Genomic DNA, 23991 nt, shown 5'->3' on the forward strand with positions numbered 1-23991 from the left:
TACTGGCACCGCAGTTCCACTGCATATGAGATATATATATATATATATATATATATATTGATATAATTATTATACATATATACAATATTATACTATATATCTCATATGCAGTGGAACTGCGGTGCCAGTAATTTAAGTGAAGCAAGATGCGATAAAGAACAAATATCTTACATTGACTTTTTTTTTCACTAGTTCCAAATACTGCTCAGCTGAATTCAGATACTTCTAGAAAGAACATCGCAGTTTATATACTGTATACAAATATTATACAATACATAATGATATCTTTGATTTACTTAAACTGAAAGAATATATTGTAAAATGGAAGGAAAACAAAGTGATGTAGTTAAATGTAATATATAACATATGTATAACAGAATCACGAAAGTTAGGAACGTGATAAATCCATAAATAAAGATAAATGCCACGAAGGAAAAATAAACGAAGGAGTCTGCGAGATCTTTCGGCTGAAAAGCCCTTTACTGAAGCAGCTACTGATATATATATATATATATATATATATATATATATATATATATATATATATATATATATATATATATATTCAGGTTTTCAGGGGGGAAGCAAGTGCCAACTCTTGCCCTTATGTGCGAGAGCCATGATGGTGGTATTTTATATTCTTAATTCACCCTTGGCTAGATTGATCTAGTCATAACTGCTAATGTGTGCGAATATTTTGTTTGTTTCCTGAACCCAATGCAGTTAAATGGGAACATGATAATCACATTAACATTATAACAGCTTACTACAGTAAATAAATCTACAGTGACCCAATTGTGTCTGAAATCAAATGACAAGACTCTACAATGTCTAAAGACGATTGAAAGCGAATCCATTTTCATTCATGGTTTCTTACGGGTTTTAAAAAAATAATACTAAATGATACTACGGTTTATCTGTAAGATAAAATCAACTTCAGTTTTATATAACGTGTTTTCAACTCTCTTTTTAAGTCGTTAGCTTAAATATCTTAGGACACCATATGATTAATGGCTTTCAAATTTATTTTTTGTTTTAGTTTTTCATACCCAAAAACAAATTTTTAGGTTTAATAGAATAATTTTATGGCATCATATTTTAAACGCCAGCATTTTATCCTTTATCTGAATAGTTACCTACTAACATTCATTCCCTATCTTTGCAGATCAAGGAAGTTTTGGTTAAAAGACAAAAAAAGCTGTTGAAGTAGACAAGTCTTGTTTTTATGTTTGTTTGTGGGAATTTCTAAACAAAAAGGTAATACTGTGAGATAATATATTAATAAATATTTCAACGCATAACTTAACAATGAACCAGTAAATACATCAGCATAGATCGCTCTCAAGAAACAAAAGTAACTTCTTTTCATTGACAATGCTTCTGTGTTTTACTTTCACGATTTTGGAAATATATCGGAGGTCCTTCAAATAACTGAGGAATTAAAATATACAGGGGGTCGTTACATAGATACCACGAGACCTAACTAAATGCCCTGTCTTTTTCTGAAGGTAAAATTGTAGCCGCTAGAAGACCTGCTGTAGTCGTCGCTGAAGGAGCTCCTCTGGATGCCGCCGCTGTAGTACTGGTCGCTGTCCACGGCGCTGTAGGCTGACGGGTACTCGGGCTCTCGCGCCTCCTGCTGGGGCCCAGAACCATACCCGCGGAACTCCAGCTGCTGACTAAACTGAAGGCGTCGCTGAAGCGGACGTCCTCCATGGGGCTCCCGGGAGGGGAGTCGGTCTCGGAGTCTGAGTGGAGCGTCTGCAGCAGGTCGTCGATGTCAAGCTTGTGTCGCAAGCCTTAGGATTTATATACGGTGTAAGACTCACTGTTTTTCAGAGGGGCTCACAATTTGGGAGGGCCGATTTTTGGATATGGGGAGGCCTGTCAAGGTATCACAGGCCAACCAGCAAAAAGGAATTATGTCCCGCCCACAAAATGAATGACCGGTAGCGGTCTCACAGCGCGAGGATCACTGCATTTTACCCGAAATCCGAAAGCTTAGGAAATAGCTCCCTCGGGTCTGGGTTGGTCGGAGGGCGTCCGAAGCTCCCCAACAGACCTCGTACCCTTAAGAGACTTCGATGGTTTTGAAAATATATGTATTACTTGGTTTATATCTCGTAAGTCATTAAGAGTATTTGTGGGTATGGTGTTTTTACGTTGCATGCAACGGGTTTAAGCAGTTATTGTTATAATTCCATGTCTCGAAAATATATTACTTTTCTTTTGATCGTACTTGTGCCAAGGAATACTTATATTACCTTTGAAAGGAACATTATCCTCATAAGTGTTCCTACGGTGTTGCCAACTTGAAACTTAAGTGCTGTCAGTGCACCTCACGCGGTGCACTGTAGACATTACTTAAGGCTTGCGCAGCGTCCCTTCGGCCCCGTAACTGAAACCCCTGTGATTCTTCTTATTGTACCTCCGTTCATATTCTCTCTTCTATCTTATGTTTCACCTTTTCAACTCTGAATGACCTCAAAGGTCCTAGGAAACTAGCGCTTGTCCTTTCGCCTAAGTTTTGCATTCCAATTCCAAGAGTGTATTTTATATTGCTTATTTTGCATTCCTTACAAAACAAGTAAAATCATCTAAAAACAACTGTGGGTATTTGAGATCTTAGCGTACTCGTTGAATATTGCCAGCAGAGGGCCAACACACGCCAGTCGAAATATGACTGATGTGATATTCGGAACACGAGCCCACAAAGGCTACAACTATATAAAAAAAAAAAAATTATATAATTCTGTAGCAAACGCCATGTTTAAGACCTTTGTCCAAGATATCAGCTATCAGCAGATTGTTGTTGCTAATTTTGAACAAGGGGATATTTCATTTAACGAAGTTTTAAATATCTTATATATATATATATATATATATATATATATATATATATATATATATATAATTATATATGAACAAAGTTACAGCCGTGAAGGAATATTGATACATTGGAGTTACGCTTTCTGTCCCTCAGGAGAGAGAGAAGAGAGAGAGAGAGAGAGAGAGAGAGAGAGAGAGATAGAGAGAGAGAGTATTTCCATTTTTTACCAAGTACTTAGCATCTCCAGGGTTTCAATTTTCGTATAATCGTCACGCATATATATATATATATATATATATATATATATATATATATATATATATATATATCAATGTAGTATGAAGGAACACGTACTCGAGAATATCCTTCAATCCTCTGTAGAAAGGGAAGAGAAACAGGGACTTGGAACAAGTACTTTCGTATAGTAGTATACGTATTCTACATATTCAGTGTGTACTTGAAAATGTACAATATACTATGAAAGTATTTGTTCCAAGCCCCTCCCTGTTTCACTTGCCTTTCTACCGTCGATTAAGGATATATTATTATTATTATTATTATTATTATTATTATTATTATTATTATTATTATTATTATTATTATCAGCGCAGAAACCAGAGGACAGACGGTGTCAAAAAGTGAGCGGAGGCTTCCCCCCGCAAATCTGTGAAATGTCGCCCTCCCGGCCGAGACTAACGGCGCCCCGAAATTGGGGAAGAGGTGATAATCGAGAACCCCTCCTGAGAGCCACTCGCTGCGGGACCATCCCCCCTTTCGGGACCCGTCTCATTAGCAGGTCTCTCTGGGGCCGGGAGAAGTGGCCGGATTAAAAGAGCCATTTAAAAATGTTTGTTCGGAAATGAGAGCGTTTTTCCCATTTGCTCGTCCTTTGTTTGCCGAAAGTATTCTTCGAACAAACTGAAAGGGGCCGGTTTGTCTGCTTGTTTGTACACGGTGATGGGCTCCGTCAGTGTTTGTGTAAACATTCAGCTGTTCAGAATGAAAAGGAAGTTCATACGTAGGCATTACTTCAGGCTTATCGTTTTCAAATCAAGGGAAAAAATCAACAAAAGACAATTTGTCTCGTTTTAATAATCTGCATATTATTATTATTATTATTATTATTATTATTATTATTATTATTATTATTATTATTATTATTATTATTATTATTATTATTATTATTATTCATTGTAATTGCAAAACTCCTGGAGATACAAATGTGAAACATCTGGAAATTTAGGTAAAAGGTTTGGAGACGAGACATTTTCAATTTTGGAAATCTTTCGCGTTCGTGACCCTTGATCAATCCACGGAGGGATGGGGGCGGGGGCGCGGAAATGGCTTTCCTCGCTGCCCGCAAAATCCATCAGGAAATGTATACAAACACAAACACATATATACATACATATACATATATATATACGGTATATATATATATATATGATATATATATATATATTGTATGTATGTATATAGTTTGTATAACATATCAAAGGTGATGTGATAAAAAATTTTATATATATATATATATATATATATATATATATATATATATATATATCCCTCTGCTCCCATCCATAGGCATACTAGAAAAATATTATTTTTTTTTTTGTGGGGGGGGGGGGGGCGGTGGGGTGTTTATCACAGTCCTCCAATTCGACTGGGTGGTATTTATAGTGTGGGGTTCCGGGTTGCATCCTGCCTCCTTTGGCCTTTGGAGTCCATCACTTTTCTTACTATGTGCGCCGTTTCTAGGATCACACTCTTCTGCATGAGTCCTGGAGCTACTTCAGCCTCTAGTTTTTCCAGATTCCTTTTTAGGGATCTTGGGATCGTGCCTCCTGGTGTTCCTATGATTACGGGTACAATTTCCAAACCTTTTACCTAAATTTCTAGATGTTTCACAGTTGCATCTCCAGATGTTTCGCAATTACAATGAATAATAATAATAAAATAATAATAATAATAATAATAATAATAATAATAATAATAATAATATGACAAAAGCCATAAACACATGGGCAGTGCCAGTAATCAGATACAGCGCAGGAATAGTGGACTGGACGAAGGCAGAACTCCGCAGCATAGATCAGAAAACCAGGAAACATATGACAATACACAAAGCACTACACCCAAGAGCAAATACGGACAGACTATACATAACACGAAAGGAAGGAGGGAGAGGACTACTAAGTATAGAGGACTGCGTTAACATCGAAAACAGAGCACTTGGACAATATCTGAAAACCAGTGAAGACGAGTGGCTAAAGAGTGCATGGGAAGAAGGACTAATAAAAACAGACGAAGACCCAGAAATATACAGAGACAGGAGAAAGACAGAAAGAACAGAGGACTGGCACAACAAACCAATGCACGGACAATACATGAGACAGACTAAAGAACTAGCCAGCGATGACAATTGGCAATGGCTACAGAGGGGAGAGCTAAAGAAGGAAACTGAAGGAATGATAACAGCGGCACAAGATCAGGCCCTAAGAACCAGATATGTTCAAAGTACGATAGACGGAAATAACATCTCTCCCATATGTAGGAAGTGCAATACGAAAAATGAAACCATAAACCACATAGCAAGTGAATGCCCGGCACTTGCACAGAACCAGTACAAAAAGAGGCATGATTCAGTGGCAAAAGCCCTCCACTGGAGCCTGTGCAAGAAACATCAGCTACCTTGCAGTAATAAGTGGTACGAGCACCAACCTGAAGGAGTGATAGAAAACGATCAGGCAAAGATCCTCTGGGACTATGGTATCAGAACGGATAGGGTGATACGTGCAAACAGACCAGACGTGACGTTGATTGACAAAGTCAAGAAGAAAGTATCACTCATTGATGTCGCAATACCATGGGACACCAGAGTTGAAGAGAAAGAGAGGGAAAAATTGGATAAGTATCAAGACCTGAAAATAGAAATAAGAAGGATATGGGATATGCCAGTGGAAATTGTACCCATAATCATAGGAGCACTAGGCACGATCCCAAGATCCCTGAAAAGGAACCTAGAAAAACTAGAGGCTGGAGTAGCTCCAGGACTCATGCAGAAGTGTGTGATCATAGAAACGGCACACATAGTAAGAAGAGTGATGGACTCCTAAGGAGGCAGGATGCAACCCGGAACCCAACACTATAAATACCACCCAGTCGAATTGGAGGACTGTGATAGAGCCAAAAAAAAAAAAAAAAAAAAAAAAAAAAAAAAATAAAAAAAAATAATAATAATAATCCAAAGAAAACTCATAATCACATGAGTCAATAAGATAAAATGGAAGAGTAAATCCACAATGATATGTTTGATTGATCTTGTTATTTAAAATACAAAGCAGAAAGCTTTCGATGCCCTACACGGTCCTCCTTGTCAATCTTAGATTGACAAGGAGGACCGTGCAGGTTATTGAAAGCTTTCTGCTTTGTATTTTAAATAACAAGATCAAACAAACATATTATCTTGCACAGAACCAGTACAAAAAGAGGCATGATTCAGTGGCAAAAGCCCTCCACTGGAGCCTGTGCAAGAAACATCAGCTACCCTGCAGTAATAAGTGGTACAAGCACCAACCAGAGGGAGTGATAGAAAACGATCAGGCAAAGGTTCTCTGGGACTATGGTATCAGAACAGATAGGGTGATACGTGCGAATAGACCAGACGTGACGTTGATTGACAAAGTCAAGAAGAAAGTATCACTCATTGATGTCGCAATACCATGGGACGCCAGAGTTGAAAAGAAAGAGAGGGGAAAAAATGGATAAGTATCAAGATCTGAAAATAGAAATAAGAAGGACATGGCATATGCCAGTGGAAATCGTACCCATAATCATAGGAGCACTAGGCACGATCCCAAGATCCCTGAAAAGGAATCTAGAAAAACTAGACGCTGAAGTAGCTCCAGGACTCATGCAGAAGAGTGGGATCCTAGAAACGGCGCACATGGTAAGAAAAGTGATGGACTCCTAAGGAGGCAGGATGCAACCCGGAACCCCACTCTATAAATACCACCCAGTCGAATTGGAGGACTGTGATAGAGCAATAATAATAATAATAATATGCAGATTATTAAAACGAGACAAATTGTCTTTTGTTGTTCTTTTTTTCCCTTGAATTGAAAATGATCTGAGATGAGGTCCAAAGACAGAGTGTGATTTCCAGTAATGAGATTTCATTTGGTTCCCGTCGGCAATTGTCGGGAGGGCGAGATTAAATCACGAAAGTCTCGGATTTCGGACATTTCAAAGATCCCCTCCCAGTGGGGGGCGTGTTCCGGTCATTCAGTTTGGGGGCTGGACACTTCTCTCTCTGACCGACCGTTGATCAAGCCATTTAAACCATCCGATCCCCACCCCCTGGCACTACAACCCCCAGGGAGGTTGAGAGCCCCTTTCCCCAAGCACCGAAATGGTGCTTCTCAAAGGTTAATGAGTGTCTTACACCGGTATATAAACCCTAAGGCTTGCGACACAAGCATCAGAAGGCCTCTTACTACTTCCGAGAGCAGTTCACTCACTCACTCACGCCTCTTTACTACAGTCGTGCCTCCAAGTCTCAAGTCTCCTGTCCTGCAGAACCCTGCGAGTAACATCATCCCACCAAGATGAACACCACACGATTCGACGGAAGCCTCTTCTCTGCCATGGCCTCGTCCTTATCCAGCAGCAACAGTAGCAGACATCCCGCAGTGGAGACCCCGGAGGAGGTGCAGCTGTACATCAGCAAGTTGAAGGACATGGTGCCCCTGTGCCCCAAGAACAACTCCGTCAGCAAGCTGGAGGTCATCCAACACGTGATAGACTACATCGACGACCTGCAGCAGACGCTCCACTCGGACTCCGAGACCGACTCCCCTCCCGAGAGCCCCATGGAGGAAGTCAGCTTCAGCGACGCCTTCAGTCAGCAGCTGGAGTTTCACGGGTATGGGTCTAGGGCCCAGCAGCAGGCGCCAGAGCCCCAGTATCCGTCAGCCTACAGCGCCGTGGACACCGACCAGTACTACAGCGCCGGTTTCCAGAGCAGCAGTTCCTTCAGCGACCACTACAGTAGGCCTAACTTTGATGACTGCATTAAGACCTCTAGTGGATTCCCCAGTGGCTTCGAGTCTTACGGTAGCGGTTATAGAAGCAGCCAGAGGAACTGACACATTCTGTCTTTCTTCTTCTTCTTCGTCGTCGTCGTCGTTTCATTCAAGCGCGAAAAGGAGGAGCTACAATGCCCGTGTTGCCCAGTTGCCTTTCTGTGTTGCAGAAAGGCACCATTGTCATTTGTTATAAACATGCGTATTTATTTTTATATCGTAAACAAATTATATATTGAAATGTCTGTAAATATATTCTTAAAATTTCTCTGTTTTTTCAATACGGTTGGTCCCAAGTTACCCTATAAAATAAGTTCTTAACAATTGAAAACTGTTCTTAGTCTAAAGAAACATTAATAAGTCGCTATAAACTGGGTTTCACGATTCAGATCAAAAGTTCTTTCCAATGGAAGGTTCAAGAACGAAGAATATGCAAAAAGGAGAAGAAATAAACAACAGTCTCAACTGTATTCACGAAAATTATCTGTATATGAAAGTTTACGAAACAGATTATTTGGATAGAAGCCATAAGCCTGCTGGCTTTAAGAATGTCAACAGAAATCAGTAGCTGTCATGTACTTATGAAAGTTGGTTCAAACGTCTACTAAAAGGTTAAGACGTCACTAAAAGACTTCATATTAATTCATTCTTCGTCAATACATGTCTATCAAAAGGAAGATGAACCGAGGGACTTACAATATCTTTAACCAACTAAACTTTTCACTTGATAACAGTTTTAAAAAGATCTTTCGTATTGATCGTAGGCCTCAAGAAGAAATAATATAACTTTGAAAACAGTTTTAACATTCAAACGGTTCTGAAATCAGAAACGAATTAGTTCCTGGCATATGGAGTGGCGAATCAGGACCGGACCTTAGAAAGCATTGTACTCTAAGCATCATATCTCGTCTTTCCAGTCGCATCTGAGAGAGCTTGATTGGAAGCCAATGGGCCAAGTACGAAATCGGAGAATTCCCAATACTTAAAAGAGATTTCCAGTGTTTTAGATGCTTTTAAGGGATCAAATTCAGTTAGTATTCTTTCTGTAAACCTTAACCCATTCTTTAGACATGTAGGAAGGTTCGCACGAAATAAATACATAATATATATGAACTTTGATAATGAAACCCGTTCACGGGCTTAACAGGTTTTTTTTTTTCTTAAAAAGCCGAACAAGTTCTCGTGGACATAAAATGTCTACTCTTTCTATAATGAAACAAAATGATTAACAAATTATTTTAATGATGAAATATGTTCGCAGATACCAAATGTCTATCTTCTCCAGGATCCATACAGTATGTATATGGATCCTGATCTTCTCATGATAGCTCTCGTTAGCAGACGTAACATGTCATTCGTTTCATAACAAAATGCTTTCACGGACATAAAAGGTAATATTCTTTTAGACATAAATGCATTTAACAACAAATTATAATTATTATCATTATTATTGTTATCATTAGTTGATGAACACTTATTCATATGGAACAATTGTGCCCACCAAAAATCCCGATCACTTAAAATTCAAGCCTACCAAGAATATGAAAAGATTAGTTAATAGAAAAAAAACATAAATTAAAAATGAATACATAGGATAAAAATAGTGCACAACGAGTTCGTAGACCTATAGACATCGAGATATATATTTTTTCGAAGAGGGTATTTACACCCGGAGGTGAAAATAACAATGTGGTATTTGCACACATAGGTGAAAGTAACAATGTGGTATTTGCACACGGATGTGAAAATAACAATGCGTTATTTGCACAAGAGATTTAAGATAAGAGTTAGGCAGCTGATGTCTGATGCTAGGAGCTATAACTCATATTTTCTTTACTTCTCTCTTGAGTTATAAAGTAGTTGCGTGCTTAAACAGTTCAACTCTTAAAGAGACTGTTTGTTATCGAAGGGAATAGTCATCAGTTATTTGCACTCGATAGTCAAGATAAAAGTCAGATAGCTTCATAATCAACCAGTTCGCCTCTTTAACATAGCTAGTACTACTTGTTATCGAATACAATACTTTCATTAACGCTCATCTCCCTGTTGTAGTAAAGTGTCGAGGTCGACGGAAGGAATAAAAAAACAATAATTGTAGCTTGATTCTTTTATGTTTTAACAACTGTTTTACTATCCCATTGTCGTAAAAATGTTCTGTACATTTTAGCTAATAAAATAAGATCTTTTTTTAATGAGTTTTATGAAAGATTCTAATATCTGTAACAGTAGAAACTTCTGAATGTAAGAAAGACCTCCAGACTTCTCTGTTGAGGTGATGATTTACAATGAACCATTATGGTATAATGGTATGATGAGACTGGTTACATAGACATAGCTTCTTCGGTAACATGAACAATTATACGTTATTTTCACCTCCGGGTGCATATATCCACGGCCTTATTTTTTTTATAGATTTCATGGGCAAATATTTTACAATTAATTGTAATGAATAGATAATGGGTTCAATCGAAAAAAAGATTGTTTTGTCTTTCATTTTTAGTTCACAAAAAAGAAAAACTTTACCTCAAAATATGTAAACAAATAAATTTAAGAAATATTCTGGAACAACAACAACAACAACAACAACAACAACAACAACAACAACAACAACAACAACAACAACAACAACAACAACAACAACAACAACAACAATAATAATAATAATAATAATAATAATAATAATAATAATAATATCAACACCATATTCTTTGGAAGCTTGAATTTCAAGTCATTGGTCTTGTAGACTTGTCCCACGTGAATAGGGGTTCATCTTTTGAATAATAATAATAATAATAATAATAATAATAATAATAATAATAATAATAATAATAATAATAATAATAATAATGTCGATGAACGTAGGTTTGGATTCTTATGGCCTCAAAGTGGACCTCTGGATCCATCAAACCAAAAGCGACTATAAAGTGACAATATAATTTTCTCTGTGTGTGTGTGTGTGTGTGTGTGTGTGTGTGTGTGTGTAACTGGAGTTTGCCAAAATGAGAAAAATACTTGGGAGAAAAAACAAAAACTACATTACGACAAAAAAAAAATTCAATAAAAAATAAAGCCCTTTATACATAAAACAGAAAATGTGATATCTTTAAAATCCCGTAAAACAAAAACAAACAAAAAAAAACAAAAAAAAAGAACTGGGTGAATGAAGCAAGCACACACCTATAACACTGAAGGGAACTCCCCTGAACTGCCTCAGGCGGGCTCCAATAGGAAGGCTGGCTTCAAAAACTCCACCTCGGAATCTGATAATCTAACCTACTTGATCGCCACCCTGGGCCTTCGGAGCGCCGTCTCTCATCACACCCGGGGGAATGCTCTTCCTCGCCAAACCCGGCGATTGGAAGAACTCGTTTACAACGGTTAATCTCATAATGGGTTCTTTTGATTCAATGACGTCTCCCGTGATCCGGTCGCCAGACAGAGTGGCGCCGGCTCACAATGGAGTGGGCGGAGTGGTATTTTAATACAAGAGCGAAGGACTTCAGTGGCCACGCGTGGATCGTCGCAAACAAACAGCGTGTTTGAACTGTCATTCAAATGGGGGGGTATGACACCAAGATCTATTTGGACTCTCATTTGACTCGGCTGTTTAAAATTCATCTGTTTGAATGGGGGATAACACGAGCATAGGTCTACGCTCGGTTTTCGAAATAACGGAAGATGCAGTGTTTCTAGACTAATAAAGTGAATCATCTTATTACGTCCGTGAAATATATATATATATATATATATATATATATATATATATATATATATATATATATAGATATTATATATATTATATATATGAATACATACTAAATTGTAGTATGTCATTACCAGCCTCTTTTTTTTTTTTTCAAGGAAACATTATAGTACGTCTAGACTACCAACCTTTCAAGTAAAGTTTGAAACAAATATATAACATTTGAACTGATTGTTTAATTACTAAAAAATTTTCAAATATATGTGCATATATATATGTAATATAATATAACATATCATATATATATATATATATATATATATATATATATAACTTTGTTTAAGGATTTTTATAGCTTTATCGTCGAAAAGTCCTATTTTCAAATAGCTTTAACATACTTTTTATGGCAAACTGATGCTGCTGTGGCTATATGCTAGCAAGGGCTTTTAGTTTTTGACCTTGCTTGCTACATTCACGATCTATACAACATCACTTATTTCCTATTTCGGAAAACAAATCGACAAATTTATTTTCTAGCTATGAAAAAAGATAGTTCTTCGATTCTTATATATAAAATAAATAAAAAATAAAAAACAATTTTTTTTATGACTTACGATAAGGATGTTGATTTACGAAAAGATTATTAATATACGACAAGAATATTCAAAAGCTTTGCAAACATTCCGAGTTATATGACCCGACAAATAGGCCTAAAATCTATTGGGAAAAAATCATCTGTTTAAAATTTACAATATAGACATTCACTTTCTTTCAAAATAAATCCTTAGGTTATTTCTGCCCATGAGAAAAAAAACCTGCTATTTCAATAGGAAAAAAAAAAGAAAACATTTAGACATCAAAATTCTTCCCAAATCATCAATTCTGTTATTTTCAAAAGATGGTGATAATGATTAAAGTGTTCTCTTCTAACCATCGAAAAATAATTTTAAAAGTCAATCTTGTACATTTTTTCGGTAGCCTAGAAATAACTAAATAAAATTTAGTCTTAATATATATACATTACACACACACACACACACATATATATATATATATATATATATATATATATATATATAGATATATACAATACATATATATTATATATATATATATATATATATATATATATATATATATATATATATATATATGTGCATATATATATATATATATATATATATATATATCTATATACATATATATATATATATATATATATATATATATATATATATGCATATATATATATATATATATATATATATATATATATATATATATATATATATATTAATACAACTTCACAATTTGTCACTGAATTTTGATTGTTCTGTCTAGAAAAATAAATTCAAGAACTATCTTGTAGGCTGACTTCTACATCAGTTTTACAACATCATCAACTGAGAGAGAGAGCGAGAGAGAGAGAGAGAGAGAGAGAGAGCGTCCTGGGTGGCTTGACAGGTTTATTCCCACGCCACCATTTATCTTAAGACAGATAGTACTACCCTTTTAATTACCGCCCCCAACCCCTTTCGCGGTCCGCCCGCCCGCCGCCGTATAAACGGATCCACTTAGCAAGTGCTTGCTAAGAGGGCTCTGCGTGGCGCCCGTTGCTGCAGTCGCACACACACACACACACACACACACACACACACACGAGTGACGAGACGACGACGAAACCGTCTGGCCTCTCCTCTAGATACACCAAGATGACGGGCTGGGTGACATTACTGGCACGTCCGTTGTCGCCTTCTCTCTCTCTCTCTCGCTCTCGCTCTTTCCGACTTTCTGTTTCGCCCCATATCTCTCTCATTTTTTATCTTCTTCATTCTCTCTCTTTCCCCCATCTCTCTCTCGGTCTTTCTCTCTCTTTCCTCTTTCTCTCTCTTTTCATTCTCTCCCTCTTTCACTTTGCCCCAATTATATATATATATAAATATATATATATATATATATATATAGATATATATATATATATATATATATATATACAGGGTGGGCCAAAAGTAGCCTCACAGTTACTTCATGAACTGAACTGTTTCTCATTCAAAGTACTCTTCAATAGAAAATTAATACTGTGCCATTAATACATGCTACTTATTTTTATCCTTTTCATGTCACTCATTCTTAAATATGCCACTTATTCGTGTCTGAAAAATTTTATGCGTTTAATAAATTATTTTTTATTCTGTTTTAACAGTGAGGCTACTTTTGGCCCACCCTGTATATATATATATATATATATATATATATATATATATATATATATATATATATGATATCTATATATATTATATTTATTATAATATATAATATATATTTATTATATATAAATATATATATATATATATATATATATATCTTTCTTTCCCACATCTCTCTCTCTCCTTTTTTTTCTCTTCCGGTTTCACTTTCCCCCATCTCTCTCTCTTCATTCTATCCCTCTTTCACTTTTTCTCTCTCGCTTTTCATTCTCTTTTTATTTCCCGTTTTTTCTTTCACTTTTTTCTCTCTCTCTGGGGAAGACGCAGGGCAAAAGACACAACTATAATATCACCAGGACGCCCCACGGGGTGACGGCACACGCTCCGCTCCTCAGGGGGTGAGGGGGGGGAGTTCCATTAATCTTCGACGGCCATGCTAGCAAAAAGAGGGGACAGCTGAAGACGTTGTGGAAATCGAACACAGACCGTCGAAAACTATAACAGGATAGTAGGTCCGCCTTGGACGGAAGTCACCCCCCGGGGGTCCTCTATTGACCCTGGTCATTCCCCCAACGAGCCCCTGCCCCCACACACAAAACGCTGACAAAGAAAAACACCGTTTTTATTATTTATTTATTTCTTTAAACGTAGAAAATTCGTAATGACAAATCTGAAAGAATGATTTGGAGGAGTGAGCATACGAGAATATAATTTTATACGCATACATATGCAAACATACTTATATTTTTCATTCGTGAAGTTCATATACAATGTATAATGCCGTTAGATAAACAGCAAGCTACATACGTAATACAATGAACGTCTTCGCCAAAATGTAACATTAAGCCCTCCTAATAATAATAATAATAATAATAATAATAATAATAATAGCATAGCTTGCCCCTTGGGTTGTATGACAATCCAAGAGAGAGAGAGAGAGAGAGAGAGAGAGAGAGAGAGAGAGAGAGAGAGAGAGAGAGAGAGAGAGAGAGATTGGTAACCGATATACTTAATCACAGGAGAATCAGATGAGGCACCCTAGATGCTGGAATATGCCTTATGTTTGAAGGAAATATTCAATATTCAAAAGAGAACAAATATAAAAAATTATACTTTCTAAGATGCCAAGGCAATAGCAGATCGGGGGGGCAGGGGGTGAACTGAGCACGTACAACCCCTTGAAAAATAATTACAAAATACTAATGTTGAAGATTTTAGATAATAAAAACATAAATGTTATAAAATGGTAACAAATATCAGAAATAAAATTGAGAAAAATATAATAATCATACCAACGACAATAATACCCATTTCCTGATATAACTGGCGATTGCCGTCCATTTAATAATTCCTACTTCAATAGCATATGCATATATATAATATATATATATATATATATATATATATATATATATATATATATATATATATATATAATATATACATATATATATATATATATAGTAATTTATTACATATACATAATATTATTATATAACATATATATTATTTATTTATAATGAAGTTATCTTATAAAGAGAGACGAACTTAAAGCCACGCTTCTTACAGTCATTGGAATACACGATTCAAGCCAATATTGACTGGCACCTATGAGGTTTGAAAGGTGTAACAGGAGGAAAACCTGGCAACTGCACTATGAATCAATTGTTAGGAGAGGGTGAACAGTAAGATGGAAGAGAATATGAATGGAGGTACAGTAAAAGGAATGAAAGGGATCAAAGGGACACTGCAAAGAACCTTAAGCAATGCACCGCACGAGATATACTGACAGCACTAACCCCCTACGGGGATCAATTTGAGAATAAACACAGATGTATTTTTGGGTGAAATTTGCACTCTCTTATCACTGCCAAATCTGACAAAACACCCATTCTGTCGAAATTTGCATTGACTTGACGTTGCTGAATTGTAAAATGCATCAATCACAGATTGTTATGGTGCATTAGGATCACATTCATGTTCAGAGACCCGGTTAGTTTTAGAATTATCGGTACATGAAGTTTCCCAATATCTATTGGAATAAGTAATTTTGGAATGTGAATGATGTATTGTTTAAGAGTATTTCGAAGGATGTACCAGCATGCTGATAAACCCCATTTGAAGTATATGTCAATACATTAAATGAATCTGAATTTGAATTTACAAGAACATCAAATTTAAGCTAAAAGCCAAGTCTGAAAGGGAAATGGAGTCTCAACACTTTAATTTTAAAGGGTAACAAGAGGAAAACCTCGCAGTTGCACTACAAGACAACTGTTAGGACGGTGGAGAGTATAATGGAAGAAAGAATATGAACGAAGCTACAGTAACCTAATCAAAATTCTCTCAAGGTTTGTCCTAGGGTTTTTGGTAAATTTTGCCTGGACTGCAACAAAGTTGCAATCAATCATAATTTTCTGAAGATTTGACCTTAAAGCCAAACACTGGGCACTTTCAGACATTCAGACAAAAGAGGGAGTTGGAGTGGTTGGGTAGCATGATGGAAGAAAGGAAGTTGGAATTGAAGACCAGAACAAGGCCAAGAAATGGGTGTAACTAGGGGCAAACGGGATGCTACAAACCACCTCCAGCAATGCCTACAGTGCACTGACTGTGCCAACCACCTACCAGTATCATTAACTAATGAATGACAAACAGTTTGAAGGAAAGGGCCATTATCACTACAAAAACCTACTTGTTGAATTTCATCTGATTGCAAACAAATTGCAATCATCCGTGATAAGTGACCTTAAAAGACACCACTGTACCCAAATTCTTTATTCCAGCTTATCAGGGATAACCATGCTCAATTTGTTGTGTTGCACAGGAAAAAGTTTACAAGACAGTTCTTGATCATGGAAAAAAGAAACATGTATTGGCATCAAATACCACTGGATCTGGTCATTAATTAGATGGCGCAGTACAGACACCACGGTGACCACTACCAGAGAAACCAGGTGGGAGTAGCAACAAGTCATGAAGGTGTCCAAGAATCTAAAATGGAACACGTGAATGGAGCAATTTCAATAGCAGCTTTCCGCTTTATTTTCACCATTTTTATGATAAAATTCCTTAGTGGTCTAAACTTTAATACCATTTCTGCAATTTACCTTTTTGCCCGACTGGCTTTCATCCTGCTCATTCCATATCTACTACTTTCTGGCTAAGTGTTCACCATCCTTTCTCATTACCTGTGCAATTCATCACAATTTTTGAGATATCAGTGTTTTCCAAGGGTTATGTGACAATACATAAAGTAATTACAGAAGTTCCATATGCAGAGATGATAGTGAAAGCGAGATGGAAACGGGTTGAACATGTCCTTTGCCAACCTATGAGATAATGATAAAAGGGAGATGGAGATGGCTTCGATATGTCCTTTGCAAACCTGTGAGAGAATATGTAATACACTAACGTTCACTGGGCTCCTGTGGGCAACAGAAGGGTTGGAAAGCCCTGACCCACTTACATTAGAGCTATGAAAAAGGGGGCTACAGATACTCCACTTATCTCTAGCCATAGGAAGGATATGAGGCAGAATTTTACAGAGGCCTTCGCTCCATGTGGCGTTGGAGGCAAAGATGAAATGAGAGCAATCTCAAAAATTACTATCGTAAACTTCCCACAAAATGATCTATGAATAGGGAAAAATAAAACGCAGCAGTATTTACTATTTTTAATCGTTGAAACTACAAGTCGTACCCTCCAGTATTCCTTTGGTCAGGCTGAGGGCAAAAAAGGTCATTCACTCAGCCAAGCACACATCACTTATGAATTTCCAGAGTAGCAACAGAACACTGTACTTCTTGCTCTTCTCTACTTCACCAACATGTACAGTCAACAGTACACTAAGATATAAATGTTTTACAGTTAAGCATACAAGTACAGTTATTATTAGTTATTACAGCCTTTATCATAGTCTTCATATCGGCATGACAACTAGGCCTTCCGTTCTTTTAAACTGCAACAGATCTGTGGGTACAGACGGATTTAGAACTTAAGGATATAAAAGTACACTTCTAAATATTTCCCACCTTTTCATTACTGTACTACACATCATCGGCAGCAAGTTGACATCAAAAACGAAGAGAATCCCAGAAATTATAACACGGTTGACCATGATTCAAAGTAGTATGTGTTGCTCGTAATTCAATTATTTTTGCAAAACTTTGACTGAAGTATTCTATCACTGTAATTTATTTTCCTTTGATGTTAAAATCTGTTTTCAACCCACAAAATGAATGTATTAGAAGCTGAAACAATGTCCGGCCAACTTTGTTATAAACTGTGTGTGTACATCCCTATATAGTTCTATATGCTAATAACTATTACAAAAGAGCCACTAGACTTATGTACACTGATTACAAACACAGCTACAATAGATAGCGAAATACGAATGAGAATGCACAAGTCGAATAAATGAATGAGCAAGCCAAGAAAACATCAAATTAGAGATGGTCAAAATAAATGTTGAAACCTGGGAAAAAATCAATGATGTTGGGTAGAGAAAGAGGAGGAAGTTTTTGCTGGCAATGAAAAGTTTACTACACCTTAGAAAAGAAGCAAGGTACTTTCAATATGGTATTTTACAATGCCGAATGAAATAGCAACAGTAACATATAAACAGGTACTTTCCACATGACTAAAAAACAAAGTGAACTGTAACCTATCCTACAAGACACAGAGACAATAATAATCTATGAGCTTGGAAATGGTAGCAACCACTATCAGTAGTCAATGACTTACTAAAATCCATACATTACATGGTATCCCTTCAAACACTGCTTCATATACAAAACAAAAGAGACAGACTTTTTATTACCAAAACAAGATCATAATTGGAGTCATTTTTCCTTTGTTAAAACTACACTCAAGAAATTATTTAGTCAATTTCAAGTCAAAACTGGATGCCTACACAAAATTCTTAGCTTGCATCACAAATGAAGCACTGACAATTTATAAAATTGAATTTGATTAACAAGTCAAGTATCAAAAGCTGATGAGTACTGTAGTATAACTAACTTGACTAAATCAAGTAAGAGAGAGTGACTGTGATATTGAATATTGGCAATAATCACTACCTTGTCAACAAAAACAGCATATATGGAATTGCAACATTACTAGACTCTCAAGGTAGGATTTATGTGAATAAGTTCATCATCAACAGCGCTAAAATAACTTGACAAGACCTTAATCTACAGAGATGATAACTATGTACACAAAAGGACTCAGGAAACATTTTACAATGGATTCTACTATACAGAAAAATAATCAATTCAACAAATTACCCAAACACTTTTAAAGTAGAGCAGCAAATGTGAAAAATAAAGGAATTAAATAAAAAAAAAAAGTAAGTCCGAGATCTCCTCTATTTTATGCGACTGCTGCCATCTGTAGAATTTCCCCTAAGTCTGAAAGCAAAAGAAGTTCAACACATTAAACCGAGATTCAACAACCCTAATCCAATATATTCTAAAGCAGCTTAACAAGACCACCGAGATATTAAGACTAATAATAGTTTTCGCAAATCACTCGCTGAACATTCCCAACTCTCATAGGCCTGGTATGAAAGCTTTATTCCACAAATTTAACAACTGAATTGTAAACTGGCGAACATTCTGACTGTCTTTGATGGACTACCACCAATTTGCTTCTAAGAGCATTTTACTGTTTATTAGAGTAATGAAGTTACAGAGAACTAGAAAATGGAGGCCCATGCTACATGCAGATAACCTAATGTTAACAGCAAAACAAATGGAACAGGTTTGAAAAAGACTGAAAATAAGGAAGTGACATGGAGGTAAGAGTGAAAATCTGCAAAAGCTAAACAAAGCTTAAGGTGAGCTGAAAAGGAAAAGCAGTCAAAAAGTGGCTATGTACATGCTGAAAAGAGATATCAAGAGTACATGCAGTATGTAATGCAAAATTAGCAAACGTACAGTTTTCATAAAAGTGGTCATGTAGATGCTGAGGAGAGACACAAAGAGTAAATGCAGTATGCAATACAACATTAGGAAAGTAGTCATAAAAGCAGTTACGTTGATGGTGAGAAGAAATCAAGAAATATCTACAAAGAGCAAATGAGGAAGACAAAGAGGTAGAACTATGATGTGGTGGAAGCACAAGTCCTGGAGGTAGAAAATTTCTCTTACTTCAGGAAAGGGGGTCCACTGGACTACAGGTGGATGGATGGAGGGTGGGAGGTTTGGAAAGAAACTATTTAGAGGTGGTGATAATACTGCTTAACTACTAGAACATAAAAATGAATTAACTTGGAAAAACACTTATAATTCATGCAAGACTTGCACTAGTCTATAAATTGTTATGATACTGCCAGTGTACTAGAAAGATAACATGTCAAATGAGGAAGTGGTAGACAAATGTGATGTTAGGGGACTGGAAAGATCAAGACACTCAAAGACTGCATATGATTCGGACATGCAGTGAGATGGAAGGTACAAACCGCCCCCCCCCACACACACACATATGGAACAAGCAGAAGACTGTGCAATGGCCAGGAAACCATGGAAATATGGCATGGATGAAGACTTAGCAGGGCGTGCAGGCATTCATTTCAGGTCTATACCATAAAGGCAAAGGTGACCAAATAAAAATTTTAAGTTAGTAAATTGCTCCTTGCTAAAGGGTTAGATGTCTGATCACTCCAAAACTTTCATTATGCTTTGTTTTTGTTTTTTTTAGTCAAATTTTTTTAGGGTATCAAAAGTAGGCACTTTGAAAGCTACAAGTAACTTATTCTGGTAGTGTTAGCCATCAACATGGGTGTGTTTGTGTATAAGCTGACCAGGAACAATACATGCAAGAGGTGGAATGGCTCAGGACTTAATTTAAGGAGAAACTTAACCCAATACCTGGTCCAAATTGCAGGTCTGCATGCATTAATATGTCCTTGACAATTTCCATCTTTCATGCATGTAACACTTTGTATACAGCTACATAGTAGTTACAATTTCTTAACTCTTTTTCTCATACCTTCTCAATTTCCTTACATTCCTCATTTCATAAAAGGTAGAGAGGTTAAATACCCAATAAAGCTTAACATAAAATACTCTTAGAAGCTGAACATCACTACCTGACCCCAAGACCAGGCCTGTATGCATTAAAGAAATTTTGTATAAGACTTATGAACTATTTTTTTTTTATGTGATGCATGTCTGGGTGGTCCTGTGTTTGCTCAGTTAATTCTTCCTAAATTTAACAAATTTCTTGTATTGATATACTGAGTTAAGTGTTACAGATATACAAAAGTATATCTGCAACACAACTTCCTTTCAAAATTTTGCTGATAATTAATAGTCCATTGGTTTTAAAGTTTTGATAAACAATACTTAACTTGTAATTTCTTTAAAAACTTAACTGGGAGAAAGAATTTTTATTGATTCCTATTTCGTATGATAAGTCACATTCCTGATGAACATCTGATTAAAGTATTTTATTTTCTGGCTTTGAAACGCTCCAACCTTTACAATACAACCCAATTTTGAAAAACAAAAATGAAAAATTAGACAAATAAATAACAAGACTGCACTACATAAACTGAAGGGTTCATTATGGTTGGCAGATGTACACAACCAAGTGTCTTACTGCTCTACATATCATAGCTTTGCCTGCTAAAACACACTGATTATGGTAGCTTAATCAGTTCATTTATCTTTGATATATTTTGTTTTATTTTAATGTTCCATGACTTTCATATTCAATATGCTTTTCCAGAAGCTGTACATCAAGGGCTTATAGGATGCACGGTATATTTTCAGGCAAACAAAAATGCGTCTCTGATGCCGGAAAATATGATAAATTACGCTCATCACACTGATATTCTAAACAATCACATCTATTACTTCTACCTTCATTGAGGGAAAAATATCATAATCCATAACTTCATTAAACTAACATGGTACAGGCAGCCTCCAACTTGCGATAAGAGTTCCATTCCTGAGGCATGACAGAAGTTGGAACACCGTATTCAAAAGTTATTAAAATAAAAAAAAAGTGATGAACACGCAACCATGGGAGCAGTCTTCGTTTGGTATTGCTACACTGCGTGAGTGACCCAGAGTAGGTCACTGTCCAGTCAACTACAATCTTGGAAACCAGTCCCAGTCTTTTGTCGCTGCAAGACTGAAACACCGCAACTTCAAAACATCCACCGTAACCTGGGACCAATTTTTTTAATGAATATATTAAGACAAGCGCCTTAAGATTGGAACAACATAGTAGAGTTCGATGTAACCCGGGGCTACCTGTAATTCTTTCCTCTTTTTGCTTTCATTCAGAAGATACATTCAATCTTCTTCAAGAAGAGAGCCAATATGGCATCAATTACAACTGCAAAAATACAGGAAAAAAACTATTGACAATATTGCTATTCAGATAAAAGTTGGGAGAGACTAACAACCACTCACCTTAAGTAATCCTAACGATCAAGAAGAATGTGAAGATCCAGTGTCTAATTATTTCATTTTTTTACCTCTGCCACCTGCAAAAGTTTGTTTCGTTGAGAATCTAATATGAAAATGTAGCAATTCAATGCCATAAAATAAACAGGCAGGTATCTATGAAAAAAGTAAGGGTCTGCTTCATGAATACTCTTAAAATAATCTGTGACTTGCTCCTAACACATTCCTTTTTATAAAGTAGAGAGCTATTGCTCTCACTGGAAAAACGTTAGTCACTGCATCTTATGTTACTAGAAATGATTTTTATAGCAACTTAATACTTCAGTTAAAAGGACTCTGAATTACAATTTTAATACAATTCTTTGTAACAGCCTACAAAAAATCACTGAAATTGCCATTAAAAAAAAACTAAGGACAGTGAAAATATCTCACATCTAAACATAGAAAGATATGGCAAATCTTTAAGCCTGAGCAGACTTGAAACTCATCATTTTAGCCCTGATTCCCCAATCAATAAAGTACTAAATAAATGAAAATAAGCAGCACCCTTAAGTACATACCTTGTGTTGGAGATTCTGGAATTTTTCTCTTCAGCATACCCATGGCTTCTATCATCTTCTGGGTGGGTTGTCTCCTTCGTTTGCCAGTATCTTCTTCAGTGGCTACATCAGTCTCCATTTCCTCTTCCCCTTCTCCAGCCCCCGTTTCATCTTCTTCTCCTATACAAGGCATTGATGCACCAACCTAAACAGTATGAGGACATTAAAAAGAGGATAACTCAAACACTAGACCAAACCATACGAAACTCAGTGCAGCTGTTCTGATTACCGCCTTTTTCCCCACTGCAACTTGGGTCTAACTAGGCTTTTCTAAAGTCGGAGAGTTGAGTAAAAAAAAAAAAAAAAAAAAAAGTATTAACATTCATGACAACTCTTTACCAATGGATCAATTTGTCCATCTGAAATGATGAGAATGCAAAGCTAAATGTCTATGCAATATCAATAACTTTGTTACATCAAGCACCCAAGTTTATGGTCCTATCTTGAGTTCTGAGGATTAAACTATTCTCCCCAATATGGTTTTTAAGAGGGGAAAAAAAAAAAATAATAATTTTCTGTACCTTCCACAGGAAGCTGAAAATTAATATTACCTACTGTGTATGGGACCTCTTTTACAAGACTACAGTAAAAAAAAGTGCCTGCTAATTTTGGCGTGTTATACATGTTCTAATATATTATTGTACTTTTTGTAAAATTCAAATTAAAGTTGACACAATATCATAAAAGACAAGAACTGAAACCAGCAACCACCTGAATATATCTATGGGAAAATATATACAAGACGTACTGGGATGGGAGATGTAGTACCGTCCCCCGCAACTATCTTTCCTCATATCCCCGAGATGAAATGTGAGTGTTCCATAAGTCATTTATGGCCCCTCAAGTGATCTGAATGTTTTCCGGAAAAAACTTGTTCAAGCAGCATGGCAGAAAATGATGATTCTCACATGAGCATAAACAGATCAAACCCAATCTCTATTATCACTCCTCACAGGAACAAACCCAAATGCAAGAGGTTCAAATAAAGGAAAAAAGAAGGAAGAGAAGCCACATAACTTGATCAAGTGATTATGGTGGTCTCGTCGGTGTTATATCCACATATGCTGTGAACTGCTTAGAGTAAACGCAGACTCTACTCATTTGAATTACACTTCAAAGATTTTCTGGTGATCTAGAAAAATGATAAA

General features: G+C 36.3%; 1 protein-coding gene across 8 annotated transcripts in view; it reads right to left on the minus strand.

Moving 5' to 3' along the window:
* Positions 1–17487: 17487 nt before the first annotated feature.
* LOC135196902 (longitudinals lacking protein, isoforms H/M/V-like) overlaps positions 17488–23991 on the minus strand; it is a 49618-nt gene continuing 43114 nt past the window's right edge. For all 8 annotated transcript variants that reach the window (XM_064223712.1, XM_064223705.1, XM_064223711.1 and 5 more), the window contains 3 exons: positions 22805–22988; positions 22251–22324; positions 17488–19235 (listed from right to left, as the gene is read on the minus strand). In XM_064223712.1, coding sequence (XP_064079782.1) covers positions 22299–22324; positions 22805–22988 — 210 coding nt within the window. In that variant the 3' untranslated portion in view covers positions 17488–19235; positions 22251–22298. The remainder of the gene's footprint in view (positions 19236–22250; positions 22325–22804; positions 22989–23991) is intronic.

The sequence above is a fragment of the Macrobrachium nipponense genome, chromosome 18 (assembly GCF_015104395.2).
Source record: "Macrobrachium nipponense isolate FS-2020 chromosome 18, ASM1510439v2, whole genome shotgun sequence".
Lineage (NCBI taxonomy): Eukaryota > Metazoa > Arthropoda > Malacostraca > Decapoda > Palaemonidae > Macrobrachium > Macrobrachium nipponense.